The sequence below is a fragment of the Orbicella franksi genome, chromosome 2, assembly GCF_964199315.1.
Source record: "Orbicella franksi chromosome 2, jaOrbFran1.1, whole genome shotgun sequence".
Taxonomy (NCBI): Eukaryota; Metazoa; Cnidaria; class Anthozoa; order Scleractinia; family Merulinidae; genus Orbicella; species Orbicella franksi.
The window spans coordinates 7,596,281-7,623,628 of NC_138146.1; the positions used below are offsets into that span (position 1 = coordinate 7,596,281).

Below are 27,348 nucleotides of genomic sequence, written 5' to 3' on the forward strand. Positions count from 1 at the left end.
CTTCATATACAACGCACTCTTGTATAGTCTGTACACGCAGTTATCCTGAAGAGCCCCATTTCGATGTACAGCGATGCTCACTATGTGACATCATATGCGGGAAACCCAAGGTCGTCTAATTTTGTTTTCTTTTCACGGTAAGCAACTAGAATAACAGAAAAGTCAACATCTATTCTTGTGAACAGGAAGCATCGCTAAACTGCAGATAAAGTTGATAAGGCCTCGAAGATTCAAAATTTTAAGGGTTTATCACAAAGCACTATTTATGATACATCTGGCCCTCTATGTATTTTAAAATATTCTCTTAGATAACAAGGTTTAGGTAAGTAAACAATATAATTGACCGCAAGATTCTCAGCAATTATTTCGAATTTCTGCTGTTTTATTTCCCTAAGCCTTGTCATAACGTGGAATTCAAAAGGAGCTTCTATCAGCTACCGCAGTACATGACACACTTCATTCCGCTCAAATGGTTAGCTTCCAACCGATATCGAATCTTAGATGAGTGATCACAAATTTATATTGTTTAACTTCCACGATCTATCAAATAGCTAGGTTATTGTTTTTTGAACAAGTTTCTCTCGAAATAGGACTAGCCAAATCTATTGCACTGTTCTCGAGTGCAGCTGTTACATCTTTTATCGCTGATTTTGTTCCACAATGGTACAAACTTCTAGTATCTAAGATAGCAATAGAATTATCAGCAATATAGTATAGGAAATAGTTTTTATAGTTGATGTAATATTTTTTAGAGATGAACGATATATTTTTTTTGAAATGCGATGCACTAAGTATTCGCATTTTAGAGTTTAAATTAAAGAGAAAAACGATTTTATTTCTTGACGTTTTACTGCGATTCTTCACTGCCTTTACAACTTCATTCCTACTTTAAATTGGTATGAAACTCAAAGAAGATCCTGACCTGGCCCTTCTAAACCCAATTTGTCAATCTCCAAAGCGTAAACAAAGATCAATTGTGTTTTCCGACGACTGTGACTACAATAGAATCCCTATTTCTCGAATCCTTGTTTTTTCGAACCTTCCGATAACTCTAACCAAACCAGGCGTTTCCCTCTCCTCGGTCAAACGCTGTAATTTTACCTCCGATTTCTCGGACTATTCGATTTTTCGAACCCTTAGACGTTCGAAAAATCGGGATTCCAATGTAATAAGATTCGCTAAAATTCCTCTAATTCGGTTCTGTGAAAAAAAAAAAAAAAAAAGAAGAAAATCAGAATTAATGGCTGTATTTAAGTCTGCCGTCTGCTGCTGTCGTAGAACTGTAGATCTTTTATCGGGGTCAAATTGGGTTAAAATTTGTCGGGCGATGAGCTTGCCGCACACTAGCCGATTGTTTGTCGCGACTAACCGCGTTGAGACTTTGGGAAAAGTCATCCAAAATCAAGATGGCGCCTATTCCACTGACGTGACTCTCATGACATTTCCTAATTGCAGTAATTGGTTGAGCCGCGCGCGAGCCCCGACAAATTGTCTTGGTCCACCGCACACAAGCCGACAAGGCCCGACAAGACATTTTGAGATCCAGCACTGTCAGATATCGTCCGACAAGCCCCGATCTTGTTACAGACTTGTCTGAATTCACCGCACACTAGCCGACAAGAGAAGAATATTCGTCAAAGTAAATTGGGAAAAAATATGACGCATTAAAGGTCAGACCAACTTAACAGCGCTATTCGTCTTTAAGACGCTCCAAAACTAACGCATTATACGTCTTAGACGTTCAATCCATCTAGGTGAACACGAGATGCATATAAAGCAAGCAAATGAATCTGAGAACCCACTAGACTAAAATTTCTAATCCAACGATTAACGGTCTCTCTCGAAATAGATCTTTTTGTTAACTCACCACTCGTGATGCATTATTCGACTGGTAGTACATTATTCGTCTTCCTAAGTAAATACAGCCAATCTCATTTTGATGTGATATTTTGGTTTCATGAGATTGCCTGTATGTTGTTCAAAAAAAGTTTAAAATGTTAGATTTGCGCGCGAGACCGAACGAGAAATAAAGAGTAATATCTTTGAAGTTTTTTTTTTTTTGGAAGATTCTTCGAATGTTTTTCTTTTGAAAGGTTTTCATCTGCAAGTTATGTGATACAATATAATCATGTGACAACAAATTTTAAAACGCTTAACCTTCTCAGGAGATGTTTTGGCACAATACTTTCCGAGAAAAATTGTTTACTCTGCTTGTCTGTTATAACCTTCGCCATTACTGTATAACCCTAGCATGTTCTGATAAAAATCTCCATGTTTTGTCTAGGGTTAACTTTAAGATAGCAAAATGATTTTAGAAGCGATGCAAAGATTTCTTCACATAGTAATTTTAGCCATTTCCATGTGACAAAATTTCCCGTAAGAAAAGATCCCATTGTTTTCTACTTCAGTAGAAGTGCAGCCAAACGTCCTGAAAATAATATTCAAAATTTCTCTCTGTGTTCCATTTTGAGATCTTGAAAGAAAAAGTTTGATAAATTTGGATATGATATTTCAAAATGAGAACAGCGGTGTTTGTTTCGGTTTCTGAGTCTATATTAACTTCTAATGCAGTAGGTCCACAAAGCTAAAGTAAATATTTGGAGAACATTACACTAAAGCTTTTTTATACCATAACAAACTTTTCCCCAATCATATTGTTGCAGAAGGTTCAAGTCACTGCTCGCAAAAGTGAAACAACATGTTTGAGAATAATCTATGGGACAGTTGACATGATCTTGTCACGTGCATCGCTGACGTTGCGGCTGATGTCACTTTAACATTTCACAAAGTGTACCGAGAGCTTGCCGAGCATTGTTGAGTTATACAAGAGCATTGTCGAGGAGCGAAACGAGACAAGATTCAAACAAGCAGAGCAATGGCATTTCACCAGCCACTGTTAGATTTATTAACAGCACGTCAGGTACAAAAGATTTATACTGATGTTGGAAGCGGATCACGCACAGATATCAGTGTGTGGCAAGCTAAATTAGAGTCCATCCCTGAAGGGGCTTACATAGTGGGGCAGGTTGCTGTCCCTGCCTACGTAAGCACAATTCCCGTATCGTCTGTGATTCTTGTGAAGCCCTTGGTCCAGAGCGACGGCTATGGCAGTCTCATCATGAAGCCGCAAGGCTACGAGCTGATCTGGGACGACAGGGGCACGGGTGGCGAACAGAATGGCTCATTCTGGCGTGTTCTACCACCTTATGGCTACATAGCGTTGGGAGATGTTGCTTGTGATGGCTATGATGCTCCTTCCTCGCAATTCACAGACAAGTACGCGTGCATTCGACAAGATTTGGTGTGTGACGGAGTGGTGGATCCCACACCACTCTGGACAGATGTGGAGTCAGGCGCATCCAAGAATGTATCAATCTGGAATGTCAGTGGCAACGGTGTGAGTGGATTCTTCAAAGCTCAGGAAGGCTTCAGCAGGCCATCTTACCCGATGTCGGTGCTGTGTGGAGGCCCGTTCTGGGCAAAGTTGAAATAAAATATTCTCGAGCGGATTTCATCACTAATTACAAGGATACGTACAGCGACGTAAGCTTAGAATTAGCTTAGAATTGAAAATTGTGAAAGTTACCCTCACACTGACTTCTATTACTTGATAATTGTTCATGAATTTTCTTTTGGGGTTTAAATGATAAGACAAAGGATATGCCAAGTTTTAAGAAAACAGTGTCAGTTACTTGATAGGGCTTGTTTTGGGTACACTTACAAGTTTCTGAGAAATGTCAATGATACACTAAGGCGGCTTATATTAAGGAATCTTGTATTCTGCTTTAAGCTGTCCTCAAATTCATTGGATTGACTTGTTCACTGTAATGTAATTTGGAATTTGTATTAAAGATTAAAGATTAAAAATAAATGTAAAGGTGAATTAATCAACATGACACGAGCGTGGTACAAAGAAAAATTCTGAGTCCCCGACAGGAATCGAACCCATGACCTCCCGAACACCGGGCGGGCGCTCTATCCACTGAGCTACGAGAACTCATGGAGAGCAAGATCAGTTAAAAGAAAAAAAATAAATGTAGTTTGTCCAATTGGATGAACATCATTCAGGTCATGTATATCTTATTTTTTGTAGACGTCCTGTTTTCTAAGAAAATGCTTGCCCACTCGTGAACTGTAGGCCTCTTATCCTCGCTATGAAGTCAATGGATGCGATCAAGAAAGAACTGCGGCAAGCTCTGTACTTGCTGAGCGCTTGTCAGACTCGGTGCTTCCCCAATCCGAACGAGAAATAAAGAGTAATATCTTTGAAGTATTTTTTTTTTGGAAGATTCTTCGAATGTTTTTCTTTTGAAAGGTTTTCATCTGCAAGTTATGTGATACAATATAATCATGTGACAACAAATCTTAAAACGCTTAACCTTCTCAGGAGATGTTTTGGCACAATACTTTCCGAGAAAAATTGTTTACTCTGCTTGTCTGTTATAACCTTCGCCATTACTGTATAACCCTAGCATGTTCTGATAAAAATCTCCATGTTTTGTCTAGGGTTAACTTTAAGATAGCAAAATGATTTTAGAAGCGATGCAAAGATTTCTTCACAGAGTAATTTTAGCCATTTCCATGTGACAAAATTTCCCGTAAGAAAAGATCCCATTGTTTTCTACTTCAGTAGAAGTGCAGCCAAACGTCCTGAAAATTATATTCAAAATTTCTCTCTGTGTTCCATTTTGAGATCTTGAAAGAAAAAGCTTGATAAATTTGGATATGATATTTCAAAATGAGAACAGCGATGTTTGTTTCGGTTTCTGAGTCTATATTAACTTCTAATGCAGTAGGTCCACAAAGCTAAGGTAAATATTTGGAGAATATTACACTAAAGCTTTTTTATACCATAACAAACTTTTCCCCAATCATATTGTTGCAGGAGGTTCAAGTCACTGCTCGCAAAAGTGAAACAACATGTTTGAGAATAATCTATGGGACAGTTGACATGATCTTGTCACGTGCATCGCTGACGTTGCGGCTGATGTCACTTTAACATTTCACAAAGTGTACCGAGAGCTTGCCAAGCATTGTTGAGTTATACAAGAGCATTGTCGAGGAGCGAAACGAGACAAGATTCAAACAAGCAGAGCAATGGCATTTCACCAGCCACTGTTAGATTTATTAACAGCACGTCAGGTACAAAAGATTTATACTGATGTTGGAAGCGGATCACGCACAGATATCAGTGTGTGGCAAGCTAAATTAGAGTCCATCCCTGAAGGGGCTTACATAGTGGGGCAGGTTGCTGTCCCTGCCTACGTAAGCACAATTCCCGTATCGTCTGTGATTCTTGTGAAGCCCTTGGTCCAGAGCGACGGCTATGGCAGTCTCATCATGAAGCCGCAAGGCTACGAGCTGATCTGGGACGACAGGGGCACGGGTGGCGAACAGAATGGCTCATTCTGGCGTGTTCTACCACCTTATGGCTACATAGCGTTGGGAGATGTTGCTTGTGATGGCTATGATGCTCCTTCCTCGCAATTCACAGACAAGTACGCGTGCATTCGACAAGATTTGGTGTGTGACGGAGTGGTGGATCCCACACCACTCTGGACAGATGTGGAGTCAGGCGCATCCAAGAATGTATCAATCTGGAATGTCAGTGGCAACGGTGTGAGTGGATTCTTCAAAGCTCAGGAAGGCTTCAGCAGGCCATCTTACCCGGTGTCGGTGTTGTGTGGAGGCCCGTTCTGGGCAAAGTTGAAATAAAATATTCTCGAGCGGATTTCATCACTAATTACAAGGATACGTACAGCGGCGTAAGCTTAGAATTAGCTTAGAATTGAAAATTGTGAAAGTTACCCTCACACTGACTTCTATTACTTGATAATTGTTCATGAATTTTCTTTTGGGGTTTAAATGATAAGACAAAGGATATGCCAAGTTTTAAGAAAACAGTGTCAGTTACTTGATAGGGCTTGTTTTGGGTACACTTACAAGTTTCTGAGAAATGTCAATGATACACTAAGGCGGCTTATATTAAGGAATCTTGTATTCTGCTTTAAGCTGTCCTCAAATTCATTGGATTGACTTGTTCACTGTAATGTAATTTGGAATTTGTATTAAAGATTAAAGATTAAAAATAAATGTAAAGGTGAATTAATCAACATGACACGAGCGTGGTACAAAGAAAAATTCTGAGTCCCCGACAGGAATCGAACCCATGACCTCCCGAACACCGGGCGGGCGCTCTATCCACTGAGCTACGAGAACTCATGGAGAGCAAGATCAGTTAAAAGAAAAAAAATAAATGTAGTTTGTCCAATTGGATGAACATCATTCAGGTCATGTATATCTTATTTTTTGTAGACGTCCTGTTTTCTAAGAAAATGCTTGCCCACTCGTGAACTGTAGGCCTCTTATCCTCGCTATGAAGTCAATGGATGCGATCAAGAAAGAACTGCGGCAAGCTCTGTACTTGCTGAGCGCTTGTCAGACTCGGTGCTTCCCCAATGTCTTCCTCTACTACAAACGGAAAACGTGTTAAATCTTTTAGCTCGGCAGATCTTCGAGAATGAGAGGCCCAGTCTAAACTAAGGCAATTTTTTTTCTTTTCACCAAGAGCGTCGTGCTCACTATCGCTAATGTTGAAAGTGTTTTCCTCTTCCACACTAAAACGCTTGAATACACTGATACTCCCTGAGAAGCCTAAAGCAGTCGGATGCGCATGCAACTGATAATGTGAAGTCACGGTCAACGTTTTCGATGGCCTTCTGTTTGCGCTGTCCACAACTGAAAATACGATAGGGCTTCGGGTTCAAATGCTTTGGTTTCAAATGCCTGTACCGCGGCAGACGTCTCTAAATGGATGCCTTTTTGATGAAATTGGCCCGCGTAGCAAGTGTTCCCCGGTACAAAGAGCTTTACTTTATTCTGACCGCGCGTAAATTGGAGCTAGAGCAAAAATTCGACGAAGCAGGGCGGGGGGTGGTCCTTGATCGCATCCCCCACCACCCCTGCTTCGTCGAGTTTTTGCCTTCGCTCCAGTTTACGGGCGGCCAGAATGCGGAGAAGCTCTTCGCTTGCTACGCAAGCTACGATGAAAGTGCTCAGTTTTGGACAGTTTGGACAGTATAAAGAGTATGTTTTCAAACGAAAACCCATTAGTGTCGACAGAGCCAAAGTCCCGTATATATCCTAAAGAATGATTAGAAATCTTTGGAATGCAGAGGTCCACATGACGCAAGAAACAAAATACCAGATATAATTATCGATTAAAGCTTGTTTTGTAATTATGTCATTATGGCATGTCGAAGTATGCTCAGACTTGTGATCTGACATTTGTATAAGGTGTTCAAGATACTTTAGCTATCGTTTTGTTTGTAATCCCTCCATCTCAAATTTTCCCTGTCCAAACGGGAAATGTTTGGCGATCAAACACGATCAAACATTTTCCCGTTTGGACACCTTGTTTGACCGTGTTGGATCGTGTTCGATAAAATTTGAACGACGTCGAACATTTGATCAAACATTGCAAAGCATTTCAGTGTCCATTCAAACATGTTTGTTATCGTTTGACCACAAAGAACAACATCAACATGTCTGGTCACCAAACAGTGTTTGATCGTGTTCGGTTGCAAAGCATTTTCCGTTTGGACCGGGCTTTACTTTTGACCATCCTCGCTCCCAGTAGGTAATAATACTCCTCAATACTTCTCGTCACTTTTTACAACAGAAACCGGAGGTAGGCGCCTGTACTAATGGGCCGCTTGCCTCCTGCAATCCATTGGATCGGAACCTTTGAAAAACAAACAAACAAACAAACAAACAGGCAAGGTACACTAGCTTTATTTCAGTTGAACATTGAAATGTTTTTGAAAGCTACACAACTTGTGGGCAGAGATTTATAGATACGTAAATCGTTAACGGCAAACTTAACATTATAAGGTCCTGTTGGTTTCCGAATTTATTATATGACTGATAAAAAAATAACCTTACTGCGGTTAGCTGAAAGCATAAAAAAAATCTTGTTTTATCTTTTCGTTAATCTTTTACTTAATTTTTATGCTTTTGTCTTCACTATTCTATTCGAAACAAAAACAAAACAAAACAAAACAAAACAATCTCTGTAATACTGGCCGCAAAAACCCTCTCGGTGCAAAGATCACTGTTCAAAATTTCTTTATAGTCTTTATATGTTGACATTATGAACGCAAACACATTACATAACTCGGCTCGTAATTTGTTTTGGAAGTATAACCCTATATACATGTCGTTTTTGTAACTTTTTATAGTTCAATCCCATCACAACCGTCCACAGTTGAATCTACATGTATTTGTTTGACTTATAGTGTCCTCTTTACAAACAACTTTTATTTCATTAGCAGATCAAAGAAAACCTATCAGTCGATTCATAGCAGAGAGAGATGTCTTGTACTGAAGGAATCATTGTTGCCTGACACTGGTGGAATAATCTCTTTTTAGAGATAAAAATAAAGCGCCCCCTTAATTTATAATTGCGGGAACCTTTTAACAGAATTTTTTTTCCCGACCTATACATTCTTGGCGACAACTGAAAAATGATCAAAATTTAAGATACCTGCCAAATGACAAGAGCGCTAGATTAAAACTGACAATAAATCTTAAACCTCTCCGTGGCAATAAATCTTAAACCTCTCCATGGTAAAATAATCAGAAGCAAATGACACGCGTACTATTTTCTCTGCACCTGCTATACTAAACCCAAGTAAACGGCAAAAGAGAAATTAAACGTTGATCATGTCAGAATAACAGCGTGGAGACATCCGATGCTACTTATTTGCCGGAACTCAAAACCGTACTGACTCATCTGCTGAGAAATTTAGGAAGTACAATTTGATCATTTGTTGAATATCTCAATTATTGACTATTTGTTGAATATCTTAGTTATGGACTGTTTCGAATGTCTCAGTTATTGACTATTTGCTGAGTATTTTACTAGTTATTGACCATTTGATGAATATCTTAGTTATTGACTACTTGTGTAATATTTTATTAAGCCTTTTCAGTCTGTCTTCATGAGCGCTGTTATCTCTGATGGTCTGACTTCGTGCCTGCAGTGACAGTAGGTCAGCGTATTCTCTTTGGGAGAACTTGGCTCCTTGCTCATCAATGGACGACAGTATTTCCTGTTTGCGAAAGAAAGTCAAAGTCAAACAAGGAGGTCATTTACCGCTTAGTTCATGGAGTCAGCTACAAAATTTTCCTACGCACAAGGAAGAAATTTTGCGTTCCTACAAGATAAAAATGGAATGTTTTCACGAGAGAAGTTTTCTACGGTTATCGCTGACCGAGGTTGGTAACGTAACTGATTTTGCCGACATTCTAGTAATCATCAAAACTAAGGAAACCTCCCTCGTGAAAACAATGCATTGTGTAGGTTTGCATGCTAAAAAAATGATCTCAAGACTCAATCCTGGCAAATATACCGTGTGGTATAAGCTTTCATTAGGCTTCTACCTATAGTCCCACATCACGAACACAGTGTAGCTAGTGACTTTTCAACGAAAGTAACGTTCAGACCACAAGAAAGATGTTCAAGGAGAAAGGGCCTGGTACTTACTTCCGGGTTAGAGTACAGCAGTTCGTAGTACTGTCGGGCCCGGTCCAGGTCTCCCTCTCGAGACATTGTTATATTTGTCAAGTTTTGCTGGATAGCAAAAATGTTACGACACCTAGAAAACAACAGAGTACAGACATGGTGAGTGATACAGTTATAAAACTGAAGCAAAAATCCTACACTTAACTAGTGTACTTGTACTTACATTTTCTTGATGCCGTTTTGATTGATCCTCTTTATCTCTGAAATGTTTGAAATGAGAATGGACGATACGAGGAACCCTACTCCTTCAAACAGGTACCTGAAAAAAAAAGAAAAAAAAAAAAACCAACAAGAAAACGATAAATGACTGTTAAATAAAGCCCTGTTCTAAAGACTACAGAAAAGTCCAAACCAAGGTAGGCATAACTCAAACGAGTCATTGAACTGGTGCCAAGTCCCTGAAAAAGCACTTAGTCATAATACCGATTAGCAGAATAACAACGGGTTTGTTCTGATTGATTAGCACAACAGCAAGATGTTCACATGTTTTTAACTAAATTCCAGAGCTCAGCAAACCCAAAACCCAAGAAAACAATTGACTAGCTTGGACAGACAACCAAAATTTGTTCTCTGATACACTAGTTTTGGTAGGTTGTCCTAACAGGCCGCTGATACCCAATTATCAAGCCGGGTGGAGAGAGGCACTGTGAGAGTACACTATCTTGCCCAAGAACACAACACAATGTCCCCAGCCAGGGCTCGAACCAGGACCACTCGATCCAACACGTTAACTGTTAAACCACCATGCGACCCACACAAAAATAACTAGATGACCGGCCAATAATTTTGTAAACATCAACGGGTTTCCTAGCGGGTAAGTACCCAATAGTACCTGAACTTGTAGTGCCCCATGCAGGCCGTCGCTATCTCCTCAAATGATGACAGACTCTTGTTTAGATTATTCACATTGGAGTCGGGGTCCATGGCGTTAGAATTGCACACGTAGTTTGACTAAAAAATGAAATGAAATTATCAGCTGCTGATAGAAATAGTGAAACCAAAGTTCACTCTTGAGACTTGTTCACGAAGCAGACGAAAAGGACTCGAATGACCGTTTTTAAGTGTAGCTACACGTCAGCTGGACCCCCGCCATCAAACATGCTTAGCAACAGAAAGAAGTGATACAAGTGAATATATGAAAGATCACTTTTTTTCCATAAAAGGAAAAAAAAAAATGAAAGATCATATATTTGAACTGCGAAGAAAGATATGAAGACATGATTGATAATCGCAGTTATATACACAACGTAAGCAGTTGTGGAATTAAAGCCTGAACAAAATTCAGGCTTCAACGGGATTCGAACCCATGACCTCCCAGTTGACCAGCTTCCAGTTGGCTTGACAGCCGCTCAGTTGGCAGAGCACTGCACCGGTATCGCAGAGGTCATGGGTTCGAATCAACATATGTCACGTTGCTTAGTAACCTTGCCTTGAATATCTTAGAGAGAACTGGGGTCGAAAAGGGGTCGGCAAACCTTAGTGCGAGGCTAGCATTTGTACACTCCTTACAATATGGATTTGTAAAGAAGTCTTCCATACATTTCTTTCAAGCATTAATGAACGAATTACCGACTCTGTCAACACCAGGGAAAGCAATAGGGCATTTCCGAGATACCTTTTGCCTCTCTTTCAAAACGAGTCTACGTGCAAAACCTTTCTTATGAAAATGAGTTTGATTCGCATGAAAATGAACCTGTAGGCGGAACTCATTTTCATATGAATGGTTTCGCACGTAGACTCGTTTTGAAGCAGAGGCAAGAGGCACCTCGGAAATGGTCTATTCTATCGCAGCACTTCTTATGTATTTATTACCACAAAGAGGTCACGGACGATCTGAAGTTATACACGAACATTTAAACAAAACAGGCGACAAACGTGATGTATTACCAATTTCTCACAACTAATGTTCAAAGAAATGTATGGGGTTCAGTAAGAGAATTTCAATGCCAAACATGGGACTACTTACGTCTTGCACAGTCCTCATCAGATAATAAAAGCAATGGCATCTGATCTCCAGATGAAGCACCAGCAAACATGATTCCGAGATATTCTGAAAGTCTTCTGCCAGCGTTGTGAGGGATCTGAGGGTGTAAAACACATTTGAAACGTTTTAACTAACATTATGAACATTTTTAAATCAGATGCATAAATCACAGGCAAGTAGTTGCTAAAAACATAGTCATACACACAGAATGCATCCATTTTGAATCAACTACAAACTCTGGTCTTTGCCTTATAGTCTGTAAGCCCACTACAACATGGTCACTTGTGGTGTGTACAATTAACATGTATATACACGTATAGTATGGTACTAAAAACGATACAAAAGTATGCTACAAACAAAAATTTCACGGACAAAAAAATACACCACAATTTAAAGAGATCTCTTGAAGTATCATATCAATGTAGGTTTTCCGATATAGAAATCAACCTCCAGAAAGAAAGACTTGAATGACCGACTGACCGACTGACTGAGTGACCAAGACAACTATTACCATGGCAACGTCATGTTACATGGGGAATTTTCACACAACATGGCATGTGAAACGGATTTCGCTATCAATGTCAAAGATTGTTGGAGATTATGTAAAAACTTAAAATCTGTTCTGTCGTTTAAATTCTTTTCATCCAACGGCACCTTTAACTTTCTTCGGAGACATACTTACTGCAAGATTTCTTGAGAAACTGCAGGAATGTCTTGCTACAAAAGCAACAGAATAAAATATATATTACCTGAAATCTTCAAAAACGTTCCTGCAACAGTATAAGACAATAGCTGGTTGTCTAACAGTTTTAAGTAATCAAGGGTAAGGTTTTTAAGTTTAAACAACACCGTTATAGCTCATGCAGTTTTAATTAATACGTTTAAACTTAGAGTTACAAAGTTAATATTATTAACAATAATAATGGGACAGTTTAGTTTGGTTTCTTTTTTTTTTTAGCCAAATTTAGGTCAGCGGTAATAAGCGCCACCCCCCCCCCCCATTCCCCCCCTCCCCCAACTTTGGTCTTGGAAACTGATTTATCAGAAACCTAACTTTTTCATCACGAATTCTCACAGAATGTAGGATATGGAATCTCAGATAACCTAGACCTGTTACAGAGGGCGCTTTCCAGTCAACCAAAAATTCCTAAAACTTCACAACGGGGACAACTGGTACGGAAATTTCCAGGGAAAATTTCCAGGAAATCCAGAAATTGTTGAATTTCCGAAAAGCAAGCCATTCAACCGAAAATTCAAGAAATTCCAAGGGGAAAGACAAATGGAATGGAAATTGCCGGTAAGAAATTTCTGAAAATTTATACCTCGCAAGATTGTCTTTTTTCTGGAAATTCCGTAAACTCTTGTTCCATTGGTCACTGGAAATTTCTACAAATTAAAACCGAAATTCTTTATCGAATGGAAAGCGCCCAGAATTCTCTGGCCGGGTCCGCGCCGGCCATTTAACGAGTCAGTTTAATCGTATTTAATTTTTTAAATAAATGAAGGAATATTTTTTTCAGAAAACATCGCCAGGTGCGGTTGAGAGTTGCACTTTGACTGGCCGAGACGTTTAGTATAAACCAACAGAAAGATAAGGAAAACGTAATAATCTAATTAAAGAGAAGAGAAGGATAGAAGTGACAAAGTGTCACACTGTTACAAAAAAAAAAAAATAATAATAAAATAATGAGATTTTAAGATTTTTTAAAGAATCTTGTGATGCTGTTTTATTAGAATTACTTTCCGCTCAACTTACCCAATTTCTACCGTACACGTAGGTGAATCCATAGCCAGAGTTAACCTCTCTCTGTTACAAGTTTAACATCATTTTGTTCAGTTAGGAAATAAAGTAATCATTGTATAACCGCCAAAATGGAATATTCCCTTTTTAGGTTGACGTGTTTTAAAAGCTTTAAATATTACTAGCACCTTCGAAAAGTCTTCGAAAACGTTTTAAATTTTAAATAGTTTACTGTAATTTGAAAATATTTACATTTTATAACATAAAGGTATTAGGTATGTTACTCGTAAATTAGTACTTTTCTGGTTCAGTTTTGAAGTTTTTTTTTAATGAACTCGCAGCTTGTCAGTAAATAAATAAATTCATAACTTGGGCAAAAGCAACAAAAGTGAAACATTTAACAAGAGGCTTGGTCAGAATTACGTCGTTAGAATTACTGATGTCTTCTACACAGTTAATGACTGGCTCAGAGGGAAAAAGTGCACTTTGCTTTCTAAAAACCGTCAACATTAAGGCTCGGAACAAAGAAAAACCTGCTTGAAGCCATGTAAGTTTGTCGTTAAACCCTCAACTGAAAAATGATTCTCGTTTTCTAATTTTAATCCACATCAATTCAACGGCAACGAGGAATTTACCAAGCGGACGGTTAAATGAACAATACAGAAGCTCCGCACGTGCGTTATCCAAAACTTAATTTTTCAATCAAAGTTGTCCTCGACGTCGTTAAAGTGGTAGCGTAGACGTTCTGTAGTTGGATTACTGCTGTTGACTTAATCCTTATAAAGGACGTGGCACTTCATGTCCTGTGCACTGGAATGCCTAAACCTGGCCAAATCACTGACTATGCAATCAGTATTACAACTCACCGGCTTGATTCTCTCTTGTGACTCAGACGTGACAAGGCTTATAGCTGTGGACTGGGCTGTCAGGCTTGTGGTAAAACCACGTATGTGACCGGCTAACCACTCCTGTCAAAGAAAACACAAAACGTACAACGCCAATTGCTGTTACTAAGCCCTCATGCAAATACCTGGCTAGCGTGACATTAGAGCTGTCATGTTGTAACGCAAGGGGATCATGCAAAACATCATACTTCGGTAACAGGTAATAATAAAAAACGAAATACTGCATGGTTCCTGACTGGGTTGTAAGCTCTGCCGGAGGAGTAATTAATCCTAACCTATCAAACAATTACAGAAAGCCTTCTCTAAACTGTAGGCAACAATGATATAATTTTTTTTTCAAAAGTGTCAACTTCAGATGCTCAAAGATTTTGAAAGCGTTGCCAAGGAATGGAACTGCCTGTTGTGTTGTTGTTGTTGTTGTTGCTGTTGATGTTGTTAATAGTGGTCAATGAGCTTAGCTACACCTAGCTAGTTCACAGGCATGCCACTTAAACTGAAAGAAACAAATATATCAACTAAACATAATAGGCTTAAAAATCCCAACTGGCGGGAGGCAGACCAGTTGGCTATTTACAAGCATGACCGAGGAGTTGAACTAGGGCCTACCGAGAAACTACTCCAGCTTAGTGGCCAGAGCGGGACTTGAACAAGCGACCTCAAGATTTCAAGTCCGGCGCCCTAACCACTCGGCCACGCTGCCTCCTCTGCCTAGTCACCAGGCTTCAAGCATTCCCTTACCATACTCTCCTGAAGGTTTGCCAAAGTCCTGTGGTCACGTGTTTGAAATAGAACTTCAGAGTCATTTAGAAGATGTTTAGCCAAATTATCAGTCAGTATGTCAGTCTCCTGTTAGAACATATCACACAAAAAATATTCAAGGCAAGTTTCGCTAAATTCCTACAGCTGTGAGTTGCTATTTTTTTTCTCTGCACGAGAGGTACAAATGATCTAGATGGTGCAGTCTTATTGGTTAAACGAGCTGTCTAAGAGAGTCTCGATAATGTTACTCTGAAGAAAAATATAAAGAAATTACAATTTGAAGCTGTTTTTTCATACCTAGTCTATAATCTTTGTTTTTAGTTTCTTAATGTTTCGTAATTTGGTGCTATTCGCGTACTCCAAAGAGAACTTTTCTGTTACACATGGACAAACCCTATTTCTGAACTTCAAGGCCAAACTATTGGATCTTGGGTTCAAGTCCCACGGCAGTAAAAGATTTGCTCTCTGCCTTTTAAATCTAAAGTGGTAACGATCATTAGGCGCTGCAGTCAACTAACCTGAATCACTTTGTGTCTGATAGAAATAAATTGAATTTTTTTTCAAAGAAACTTCCGTTTACAGTTTCACTCAGGTGTTCGACCATTTTGTGCAAGAAATGTGCTGGAATCGCCTGAAAAAGTGTGACCTAGGACCATTCATACTACCAAGAGAAGAATACTTGAGAAATAAACAGCAAGAGTTGAGATTACCTTCTGATTTCGTTTTCTCACCGCCTCTACATCTTGCTCTTCGTCTTCCTGCAGAGAGAAAAACCAACGGGCCATAAAAATTCTCAGTCATGACTGAATTTGCGCAAGGTGTAGTAATTCAGTAGTGTTTTGGCAACAGACTAGAAGATTCGGGTTGGACCCCTGGCACAGAAGTAAACAAGGATTATTCCACATTAAGGACAGTCTTACCTTTCTATGTCGATGTGAATGGTGGTGCTGAATGCCAGGCCAGTTGGGTAGAGACCTGCAAGATAAGATCGTTGCTAGCAAAGGTGTACAAAAAAAAAAGCAACAGTAGTCGCAAACGCTACTAAGCATGTAACCAGAACATGTGCGCGAACGAGTAAGGTGTGCAGAACGAAGTCAATGGTTTGGGATTTGTAAATAACAGGCATGAAAACAAAATATTTATTCTTCATGGTTACTCCATGTTACACAACGTTTCTATAACAAATACCATTTGAAGAGCATACGTTTTAACTGCAAGTTGCATTCGCATGAAAAGTTGAAAGGAAAATCTTTGACCCAAATGGGACTTGTGGCCTTAGCCTCCAAACATCAAAGGAAGTTTCTTGTCCACCTATCAAGTGAGTTACCAATCCAGACAAGAACATTAGGGACCGTTCATTTTTTATAAGGTAGGGGGGGCTGGTGGGATTTGGGGGGGGGCCATGCGAAAAAAAATGGCTTTCGAGGGGGGGCCATCCCAAAAAAATAAGGGAAAAAGGGGGGGTCACGTGAAATATTTTAGTAAAACTTTAAAATGGGATAATGTTTGAATATCAAAAAAATTGCTATAGAATAAACATAGAAGGCAGGATACAAATTTATTACAAACTTTCCTTCTGCTTTAAAAAAAACGTTTGGCGACAAAAAGCATTTGTAGCTATTGAAAAGAAGTATTTAACACTGTTATTTTCGAATGCAACTTTCACTGGCACTCATCTTCATCTTCGCTGTCGTCGAGTTCTTCGTCGCCGCTTGTGCTGCTATGGGAGTCTCTTTCACCAATGCTGCAAGAAGCAGCAATGCTTTCCGTCAGAGTGTACTCTTCAGGGTACATGAAGGTGTAAACATAATCTCTGACTTCCTGCTCAAGGTTGGTGGTGATTCTGCTTCTTGCAACATTGGTGAAATAATTCCCTTCCAAGAGCTGTGCGATGTATGGCCCATCTCCTCTAAATAACGACGTGGCAACATCCTCAACTTTAATACACTCTTCCGGGACGGCCGTTCTAGGAGGGTACACAAGGCATTGTGGAAGATCATTTCCTAGCGGATTTCCAACACAGATTCCATAAACTCGTTGGACGTTGTTTTCAGTCCGCTTCCTCTTTCTTTCATTTGACTTTCTGCGGTTTTCTTTTTTCCTTCTCCTTTTGTTGATGTGCTGTTTGAGTATGCCCTTGAATATGCTGTTATAATTGCTCTTCTTATTTTCTAGTGCTTCCATGTCCTGCGTGACCTTTGTCAACTTAGCTTCTATACATTTGATCTGTTTTACATTAAAACTGTGGGCAAATTCTTCGCTCTGCTTTAAAGCAAGCCCATTGGACTGAAAGAGTGTGGAATCGTGTTCCTTTACATCTTTCAATATGACATTCAACTTTTCCACCATTGCTCTGTGCTCTTTGATGGAGAAGTTCAGTTTTCTTCCATCACTGGGCTTCAACTGGTACCCTGGCATGGAAAACTCACTCGCCCTTTCTGAACAGCCAACCACACTTAGAAAGATTGCTTCTTTCGCTTGTAAGATGTCAAACTGCCTGGATCGTTATGCTGCAAACCTTTTCTTAAACGACTCGTCGCTTTCGTCATTATTGCGCATTTTGGAATGAGCCTCTTTCATGATGCTCATGTAGTAATGCGCTCTTTTCCTGATTGGATTAACAATATAGCCAAGGCTTGTTTTCCGGAGACCCTGAGGTATGGTTGTATCATCAGCAGAGGAGGAACTAGTGACCTACCAGAAAAGGAAAGACGATTTTTTTTATTTATTATATTGAACTGATATTATTGAATGATCATGGTTCGTGTAACCATTTAATGTTGTATTCGTGTAGTGAAATGTAGACCTGAGTCAAACGATATATTAAAAGACGCATACTATTTTTAAAATGTTCAAACAGTTTTAGGTGCTATCTTTACAATAGGAAAATACAGAAGTTTCTCATTATAAAAGTGAAGCATACATGCGTTTTTAATGTCCAGTTAAAAATAGGAACATTGACAAGAAATTAACACTTACCGGCTCATCTTCTTGTACTTCAACAGCTTTCTGTTTTACCTGCACAGGGCAACATTTATACATGCCTATCACTAGAGTAGAGGTAAAAACCTTCCAAATAAAGACATCTGTAAATTAAATGTAACAATGTGTTTCACACAGCACATCAACAGATTTCCAGTTTTTTCACAACACTTCGTACTTGGTTTAGTATCACAATGCAGGCGCAAGGAAAGACTTTGTTCCAGGCCACTGTTACTTCCGTAAGATTGAGAAGTTTATGAATGAGCACTATGAGGAGGGGGAGAACTACAGGGAGTTTCTAAAGTTGTCCTGTCAAGAAAAGGTAGGAAAAATTTGTTCTTTTTGTTGTGAATGGACTGGATCACCCATAGAAAGATACCCTAAACCAGTTCCTGACCATTCCTGCCTACCGGAATACCGCTACCTCTCCTACCAGAAGACCCCAAAAGAAGGGCGTGATCCAGATGACTGGCAGCCAAGGGTCCAAGCGAAGAAAGAGCATGGAAGTGGCAGGCTGGTTTTTATCTGACCCAGAGAGCGTTGCTCTATTTGCAGGTAAGTTTATTGTCAAATCAAAGTTTGTGGTGGATTATCTTCAGCATCTTGAAGTGCTGGAATTTAAAAGGAAAAAGAGAGCAGAAGAAAAGGCAAAGTTAAGTAAGGACGCAGAAGATAAATCATATGAGGATTATCCTTGGACTGAGTTGTGCGAAGATCTAACCAAGCTTAAAAAGCTACGTATTCCAGAACTTGAACCACCACGGGCTGAAGCAGCATTTGAAAAGCAGCAAGAGTGAAAAAGTGAAGGCAATTGTAAGATATTCATGCTTGCAGCAGAAGAGTCTTATCAGAGCTGGCCAACCAACACTGAGAAATGCAAGGACATTGACACAAAATAACAACAGGGCAAGTGCTGACAGCAGTGAAACGGCTGAAAGTGACAATGATGAGTATGACAGTGATGCCATTGACTCTGGGGGAGAAGATGACTCAAGTGACGTCATTCTTGCATTCATCAATTCAGATGAGAAAGATGCCAATGAGAGGCCAAATGCCACACGCTCAGGGCGAGCCATAACTAGGAGATCCGAAATTGACTTCTCTTTCTTTTGATTTGTTTTTTAAACAACAGCTCTCTGTAGTAGAGGGATTGTAAATGTTGTCTTCATAGTGAGCACAATAACGTGAAGTAGGGGGATGATAGAGAAATGTTAAAAAAGTTGAAATCTAAATATTGTTTGTTCAAATTTTTTTTGTGAGGGGGGGTCATCCCAAAAAATGACCGCTATAAGGGGGGGCCATGTGAAAAAATTGGTAAGCTGAGGGGGGGTCATGCGATTTTTAAATGGTGCTTCCCAAATCCCACCAGCCCCCCGTCCCTCATAAAAAATGAACGGTCCCTTAATGGGCATAAAACAATGCATTTCCCTACTTCACTTCATGTTTTGTTGCACTCTCCACTAAATTGAGTCAGCTGTAATATTAATCAAGTCAATGTGTTTTGTTTGACATTACCTCAGGCAGCGACTGATGTCTTCATCTTTGGTCCAGTTGGCACTGAAAACACGCGTGGGCTTATCGCCCTCTCCACTGTACTTCAGCAGAACTAAAGACAAGCAGTGATAGCGACACCGTGTTTACCAACAAAATTTCCCATTGTTTATTTGAGCTCAATGTTACTATCACTTTCAACGAAATCACGGTCTTGTTGTCTTCACAAAGTACAATGGAACCCCGCCTCACGGCCACTCCGTTAACAGGGTCACCTCGTTATTACGGCCACTTTATTCTGGCCCGAACAAAAGCTCAGTCAGTTATTCTCTAATTTAAAGAGCCCCTTAAATACAGCCATCCCGTTAATATGGCCAGATTTTTGTGGCCTGTTGGTGACCGGATTAACTGGGTTCCACTGTAACTATGTTCTGCTCCAGCTTTCGTTTCTGTTTCAAAACCACGAAAAACATCACATAACTCAGTATTTATACAATTGTGTAGCGAATAAAAAGAGCTAAACGAACGAGCAAATGTGAATAAGAAATTCTGAACAAGGTTCGACATAGAAAGTAGCCTTGAGAATGGAAAACATGTACCTTTGTATGTCTCATAACAGCTATCCTTAAAAATGGTAAGCATTTTGCACACCATTTCCAGGAATTGCGATGAGTAGTTGGGTAAGCTGTGCATTAGATTCTTGAGATCCTGTATCAGTTGTTCTACTGTGGCAGTGCTCTGGAAACCAAACACACAATCAGGTGTTAATCAAGCCAGCTCATATACAAAGTAATTAAAATAACTTGATGCACGTGTAATAAAGATAAGGAATGGTAAAGAGTCTCCAAATGGTGGTATATCGTGACCCAGGTTCTACACCAGTGTTACTTGATCTTCAAGCTCCACCGCCATTACCGTTCGACAGTTCACTGTGCTGGACTGTCCCGTTCCTCTTAAAGGAGTGACGTCATGGTTTACGCATATTGAAAAGTTTAGCCTCAATTTTTCAAATTCGTCGTCTGTAATCCGTGTTAATCTTCTCCATCCTTAGCTATCCTTGTTCCTTTATGGTTTATCATTATCTCTTTGGTGTTTTTCTATCTTATTAAACTGTTATTTCCAGGTTTCCTACCATTTGAAGGTAATTTTGTATGTGGTCAAAATAACTCAAAATACTGTGACTGAGCCCCTTTAAGCAAATCCACAAGTTAACATGGTAATGAGAAGTAGGAGCATGGTACTGGAGATTGACTACAAAGTTCTCAATACTAGCAACATGTAAGTTGGACCCAAATATAAACATACTATCGTTATACACCGTTCCTCTCAAAAGATTGCCAAGGAACAAGATTTGTCAAAGTCAAATTCAATAAAAAACAAACAAGACATGAAAACTTCGTTCTCTGGATCTCTTTTCTTTCCGCCACGTGAAGCGAAAGAGATCCTGGGAACCGTGGCGAGGTTGAGGGAAGACTGAGGTTGTTGCATGAGAGCTGTCACTTTAATGGATGAAATTTTTTTTTTTTTTTCTTGTTGTTTTCATAAATTTCATTATTTTCTTTCTCGTTTCCCTTTCTTACCTTAATCATCTCAGACGAAGTATAAAAAAAAAAACAAACAAAAAATCAATCTAACGAGCCTCGAAAAACCTTAAATAATCATACCTGTAGAAGGGGTCTACTTGCTCCAAGCAGCTTCATTATATTGGCATCAGTTGTTCTTCTAAATGTGTCTGTATCTAGCGATAAAAAAGACAAACCAAAGCCGGATTCAGACCAGGAACTATATAATCACTTTCTGTGAAGATTTGAGTGTACACGTGCTCTCTCCAATCGGCTGTTGTTTGATTGAGAATAGTATGACTTGCAGTTAGAAGCCCATTATAGAGACACACCCAGGATTTGCTATGGAATCTATTGGAACGAATTTAAGGCAACTATTCCGCGGGGGAATAATTGAATGCATAAAGAAATTCAGTGCTGTGACCTCACGTTTACTGACGAAACGTTAACACATCTTGTAGAATCAGTTCCGAATGCTAGACTGACTGGTGTATGAAAAAGGCTTGATTGCAATGCCCCACTGCCTTTGTTTATACAAAATTGGCCATGACCAACTTGCCAGCCTGAGTGATGATTTTTTCCCTCGTCCTGTATATAACGACACGTTGTTGAGGATTGTAAAAAAATCTTCTGAACACAAAAGGTTTGCAACTTTAGGACCCTTAAATAATGCACAACTTATTGTCGACTTTGCATATTCCTGTCTTTTTACGTAATTGCACTATTGTTTCACAATCAGTCATCTTGTTGCTGTGATTACTAGTCAGTTATATTCCAGATCATTATAACATTCACATCACACCGACTAGCGATTGTATTTCATTTGAGAGTGATGATGGATGATGGTCCATCCCTTCTGTTGAGTTTTATGTCAGGTGTGCTGCTTTTGCGCTTGACGCATTAAATTCACACGTTCACTTTGTGATTATACCTTCTATATCCCATACTTACCACTATAAACTGTAAAAGCGATTTTGAGACGTTATTACTGCATTATACAGGTGGCAAGTTGGGAAAAAATACTTTCTCTTATTGGTCAAAGTCGCGTAGCCACGAAGCTCAATACGAGAATGTTTTTTTAATTACTCCCTGAGAAGTAGGAACAAACACGCATGCTCTCGAAACAGAACAAACTTTTTTTTATTTGTTAAGTACGTACGTGTAATGTCTGGCGAAATGTCGTCTCTCTCGTGAGTAAAACTAGGAGAGGATCACAATACTGCATAATATCTTAGCATTTAATCTTACCCAGGGTCACCTCCCTCAGCTTTTCACGAATATCAAACAGAATTTCCTCGATAAAAATATCTTTGACGTAGTCTGTGATAAAACCGTACAGGGTGCATCTCATCCTGAAAAAGAAACATTTGTAACATTGAAAAAGGGTTTAAAAAGAAAACAAAAACATTAAGAAAAAGATAAAGATAGCTTGATGACCTCTACGGTTTTCATATTTACCAACCGTTCACCATCGTTAAAGCCTGTTAAGAATTGAACCAAGTGACTCCTCGGGGTTTAAAGAACGAGAGAAAGACAAGAACAATAAATCTAAAACGCCAAGGGTGGCGTGGGCGGGAAGCGATTATGGCTGAACTTTGAAACGATCTGAAAGCCGATACACTGGGTCAGCTAAACGACCACCAGATAAGGGGCGTCTTCTCTCTGGTAATAACCAATCACCATCTACGGTGATCCTTGTACTAGTCATGAAGAGAAATTATTTATACCTCCCCTGGATAGAACTCTAGACCACGCTACACGTACCACCAGCTTTGACAGGTGTAGTCAACAATTCCTTAGTACCTCATTTTAGTACTGGATGAAGAGTTAAGTGTCACACCCAACTCACAACGCAAAGACATTGTCCCAGTTCCAACCTTGGTCCTTTTGATTCATTTCCAACTGTTGGTTCCCCTACAATGTGCGGTGATAATCAGGAAATTTTGTTCCGTTGTGTGACACTTTGTCCAAATGGTCAATTGATTCATTCAAATCGTTAAACACTCAGAATCAAGGTCTACCCAAGTTGTGGGCCCAACCAGGGTGGAGAAAAATTGTTACAAATAAGACTAACATCCTTAATACATGAAGGAAAAACACACTTACTCTCCCTGCGTTTTGATGGCCGCTTCTATTTCACTGACAAAGGACATCAAGGGACAGAACACAACTGCAAGGGATTTAAATGACAGCAGTTTTAATCAGGTCGCAATGGAGTGTCTGTTTTAAAGCAAAGTTTGACTTTTTAAGAGTTCTTACAACAGTCCACCTTGTTTAAGTGTGCCAACAACCCACACTAAATAGCTGTCTCAGTATTGTCCTGTGGAGTGTCTGTGGGCAGCCACCCTTTATTCCATTAATCCACAAAAAAGAAAGAAAGGTTGACAACTGTTGAACTCTGAATATGCATGTGTATCCGGTAAAAATTATATTCGAAAAGAAAAACTTGAGTGCTTTGAAAAAAACAAGAGTTAATAACTATCCTTTCACCAGTCATAGCACAAGCGGAACTTTTTCTTCTTCTTTTTTTTTTTGATTTCATGAATAATATTCAGTTTAGTATCAATTCAAAATTCAACAAAACAATGATCTTTTTCACATTACCAGACATTCTATTCATCTCAATGCAAGACAACGTCATGTATTTGGTTAAAAGTACATTGTGAAAACCAGTCTTTCTTCGTGTCTAAGAATGTTCAGTTCACCTGTAATGTTCCTTGGGTTTGGTTTACATAACAGCTGTGGCTTGGTGTTGTGAAGTGGTTCACCATATGTGTCATCGTCCTCCTCATTCTAAAGGATTGCAACAGCAAATGAGCATTGCAGTGTTCTACATGTGTAATTAAAAAAATGCCCATACGCTCAGGGCAAGAAATACCTTTTGCGAGTTTGTCTTGCAACATTTTCCTGTTGTGAAGGCCGAAAAGATTGTACAATAAGCAAAACAAAGTAACGTTTAGATCACGACTAAAGACTTTGATTGGAAAATATAGTCCTTTAGTTCTCCACTGTCTAAAAGACGTGTTGTTAATGTGAAAGTTAACCAGATGACTTGATAGCTCCTTACCGCTGTTCCAGCCATACATTCCTGTCGTCTTTCTCTTATGTACGTGTTCATACTGATGGCAGATGAAGAGCCCTCAAAACGGTACAATGGCGTCTAACAAGCAAGAATATATTTCACAGATACTTTTTGTTAAGGAAAAGAGACCAGACTCTGAGAAGGATAGCTTCTGATTACTGATTATAAAAGAAATCTCTTACTAAATTTGCTGTAATAGAAGCTTCTTTTACAGACGAATGGTAAAGTGAAGAAACAAAGGCTAGACAAAGGGATGGACGGATGGATATTTAGTAAGTAAAGGAGCAATGGACTGAATGGACGGACGAATGACCAGGTGAACTAATGAGCAAACGAATAAACAAACGAGCGAACTAAGGGAATGGAAGAGGAAATCATTTATAATAATCATTCAATTTAATCACAACAACTCCCAAATCAACAAAAGCTATACCACGAGGAAGTAAATATTACATTAAACTAAATGGTAAATTGCAATCATCACTAGTACCACAATGATGACGATATAATGAAAGAGAAAAATATATCAAATATTTAAAAAAATGTTAACATTATCAAACTACATCTAGCCTTAATAAAAAAAGATATTTAAAAGAATAATAACAAGCGAACACATGAATAAACAAACGAGTAGACAAACAAACAGACGCAGGAGGACATAAATAAATACATAAATAAATAAAAAAAGATTGAAGAAATAAACAAAATAAAGATATGAAGTATATATGAAATAATTCATATTGAACTGCGGTAGTAGATGAAAGTGAAGTATGATCATCGCAGTAAATTTTCCAATTTAAGCAACTGGAAAGAAGAAGCCTGAAAAAAAAAAATCAGGGCTTCAACGGGATTCGAACCCGTGACCTCCGCGATACCGGTGCGATGCTCCACCAACTGAGCTATGAAGCCACACATTGGGAGCGAGGTCAATTAATTGAGTTCATATATTCCCGTGAGTGAAATGATGTGAAGTATATATGAAATAATTCATATTGAACTGCGGTAGTAGATGAAAGTGAAGTATGATCATCGCAGTAAATTTTCCAATTTAAGCAACTGGAAAGAAGAAGCCTGAAAAAAAAAAAAAAATTCAGGGCTTCAACGGGATTCGAACTCGTGACCTCCGCGATACCGGTGCGATGCTCTACCAACTGAGCTATGAAGCCACACATTGGGAGCGAGGTCAATTAATTGAGTTCATATATTCCCGTGAGTGAAATGATGTGAAGTATATATGAAATAATTCATATTGAACTGCGGTAGTAGATGAAAGTGAAGTATGATCATCGCAGTAAATTTTCCAATTTAAGCAACTGGAAAGAAGAAGCCTGAAAAAAAAAAAAAAAAAAATTCAGGGCTTCAACGGGATTCGAACCCGTGACCTCCGCGATACCGGTGCGATGCTCTACCAACTGAGCTATGAAGCCACACATTGGGAGCGAGGTCAATTAATTGAGTTCATATATTCCCGTGAGTGAAATGATGTGAAGTATATATGAAATAATTCATATTGAACTGCGGTAGTAGATGAAAGTGAAGTATGATCATCGCAGTAAATTTTCCAATTTAAGCAACTGGAAAGAAGAAGCCTGAAAAAAAAAAAAAATTCAGGGCTTCAACGGGATTCGAACCCGTGACCTCCGCGATACCGGTGCGATGCTCTACCAACTGAGCTATGAAGCCACTCAATTTAACAACAACAAATGAATTTGGATCTACACACAACAGCAATGTTTATAAGACAACGTTAATGCTCTCTTACCCGCTGGTCAGACTTTAAAGGCCCTCTCCGCCTGAGTGCAAAGAATGCTGCTACATCACTAAACAAACAGGTAAAGAAATTTAATAGACTATAATACTGCACCTAATTCGACCTCCATACATGTTCGACAAAACTAATCCATCAGTCCAAGCATCCAAATATGTATTATGTACTCAGACACGTTGCATAGCACTACCTTGATGACTCAACAAATGACACTGGTCCTTGTTGGGTTGCAGTGTTTTGAACATCCAAGTAATCACTAAGCAAAACTTGGATCTGCACAAAAAAAAATAAACAATAATTATTAAAACTAAATACAAGCCAGGCCTTATACATGTTTATAACTGCATCTCAATGTTAGTGCCATCAAAATCGTAAGATCTACTACTGCATATATGTGCATTAAAATTATAACTACGATCAACAGGTACAAAGATAACCCTTGTAATACAAATGCAAGGACTTAGATGTGTAAAATTACCACCTAAACCTCACACCACATTGGTGACCCAAACTGTTATACTACTCTTTTGACTAAGACCTTCAACGATACTTTTCTGTTCCAGGTACTTTACAGTGCACCACCCTGGGATTCACAACCAATCAAACAGTGTAATTTTTGATGTCCTGACTTGGTTACTGGGAAAGGGAACACAGCTACCAAAGGACAAAGGACAATCCTCCACTCAATTTGAGGCAACTGTTAATTGTACCTAATTGTAACTTTATGGTACACTTTGGCAGCATGTCAAGAAAGTTTGGCTGAGCCATGGTTTGTCGTCAGTGAGAGGTAAAATACCCTTTGTGAGACAAATGAGAATGATACGCCCCTGAGGTGTACCAAAAAAGTATGATTTGGTATTTACCATACCCAAGTGATGGCAATATCATAGCCATATCAGGTCAGTGACTTGATATTGCAGGATCAATATCAGGAAAGTAGGCAAGGCTTCTGATTGGCTAATAGACAATTTAAGCATCATTATGGATATTCAGGAAAGTAACCAACATATAAAATTGTACAATGTGTCATTCTTTAGGACAATGTCAATACATAGCCAAACAGGTTGCCAACGACAATAAAGATTCATATACATTGCCTTGATGTAGCACTAAATACTCAGAACTAACATCAAATGAAGTGTATGGAAATCAGTGATGATTCTCAACTTACTGCAAATTGGATCTCTGACCAAACAACATCAATTGTGTAAATATCTGTATCTCCTAGAAAACAACAAAAAAGAACATTATTTTAAAAAAAGATCTGGATTCATTACTAAACAGACAGTTCTTTAAAAGTGATATTCAATAAATAAGCCCAAAGGGTGAATTGTCTCTTTCTACACTATCCAGAGGTGCAGGAGAAAAACATTTTCCACTTACTTTGTTGCACTCACTCAAAACTACAGGCAGTATATATTTTTAACTACTGGTATTTTATTTATTTGATACATATTACTTAATATTTTTGTTATTAAAAATAATTTC

General features: G+C 39.0%; 3 protein-coding genes across 4 annotated transcripts in view; 2 read left to right on the forward strand and 1 right to left on the reverse strand.

Annotated features, from left to right (window-relative positions):
• Positions 1–2,830: 2,830 nt before the first annotated feature.
• Positions 2,831–4,178, forward strand: LOC145468056 (uncharacterized). The gene has a single exon (XM_081451720.1). It carries the CDS (start codon positions 2,876–2,878, stop codon positions 3,491–3,493), a length of 618 nt encoding a protein of 205 aa, XP_081307846.1. The 5' UTR covers positions 2,831–2,875; the 3' UTR covers positions 3,494–4,178.
• An 844-nt stretch (positions 4,179–5,022) lies between these two features.
• Positions 5,023–5,756, forward strand: LOC145479933 (uncharacterized). Its single transcript, XM_081458410.1, has one exon. It carries the CDS (start codon positions 5,098–5,100, stop codon positions 5,713–5,715), a length of 618 nt encoding a protein of 205 aa, XP_081314536.1. The 5' UTR covers positions 5,023–5,097; the 3' UTR covers positions 5,716–5,756.
• A 2,007-nt stretch (positions 5,757–7,763) lies between these two features.
• LOC145479890 (exocyst complex component 4-like) overlaps positions 7,764–27,348 on the reverse strand; it is a 37,759-nt gene continuing 18,174 nt past the window's right edge. The window contains exons 16-36 of one of the 2 annotated variants that reach the window (XM_081458367.1): positions 27,032–27,084; positions 26,051–26,133; positions 25,855–25,912; positions 24,078–24,170; positions 23,716–23,803; positions 23,117–23,180; positions 22,259–22,362; positions 21,113–21,186; positions 20,048–20,186; positions 19,473–19,563; positions 15,896–15,950; positions 15,686–15,733; positions 14,955–15,062; positions 14,178–14,279; positions 13,327–13,377; positions 12,253–12,287; positions 11,553–11,667; positions 10,419–10,537; positions 9,750–9,845; positions 9,548–9,659; positions 7,764–9,113 (exon numbers count right to left, since the gene is read on the reverse strand). In XM_081458367.1, the coding sequence (XP_081314493.1) occupies positions 8,961–9,113; positions 9,548–9,659; positions 9,750–9,845; positions 10,419–10,537; positions 11,553–11,667; positions 12,253–12,287; positions 13,327–13,377; positions 14,178–14,279; positions 14,955–15,062; positions 15,686–15,733; positions 15,896–15,950; positions 19,473–19,563; positions 20,048–20,186; positions 21,113–21,186; positions 22,259–22,362; positions 23,117–23,180; positions 23,716–23,803; positions 24,078–24,170; positions 25,855–25,912; positions 26,051–26,133; positions 27,032–27,084 (1,841 nt within the window). In that variant the 3' untranslated portion in view covers positions 7,764–8,960. The remainder of the gene's footprint in view (positions 9,114–9,547; positions 9,660–9,749; positions 9,846–10,418; positions 10,538–11,552; positions 11,668–12,252; positions 12,288–13,326; positions 13,378–14,177; positions 14,280–14,954; positions 15,063–15,685; positions 15,734–15,895; positions 15,951–19,472; positions 19,564–20,047; positions 20,187–21,112; positions 21,187–22,258; positions 22,363–23,116; positions 23,181–23,715; positions 23,804–24,077; positions 24,171–25,854; positions 25,913–26,050; positions 26,134–27,031; positions 27,085–27,348) is intronic. The other variant, XM_081458368.1, reaches the window with a different exon arrangement.

What these genes read in the sequence shown, in the direction of transcription:
- LOC145468056 (XM_081451720.1), top strand. Translation starts at nt 2,876, where the DNA reads ATGGCATTTCACCAGCCACTGTTAGATTTATTAACAGCACGTCAGGTA.
- LOC145479933 (XM_081458410.1), top strand. Translation starts at nt 5,098, where the DNA reads ATGGCATTTCACCAGCCACTGTTAGATTTATTAACAGCACGTCAGGTA.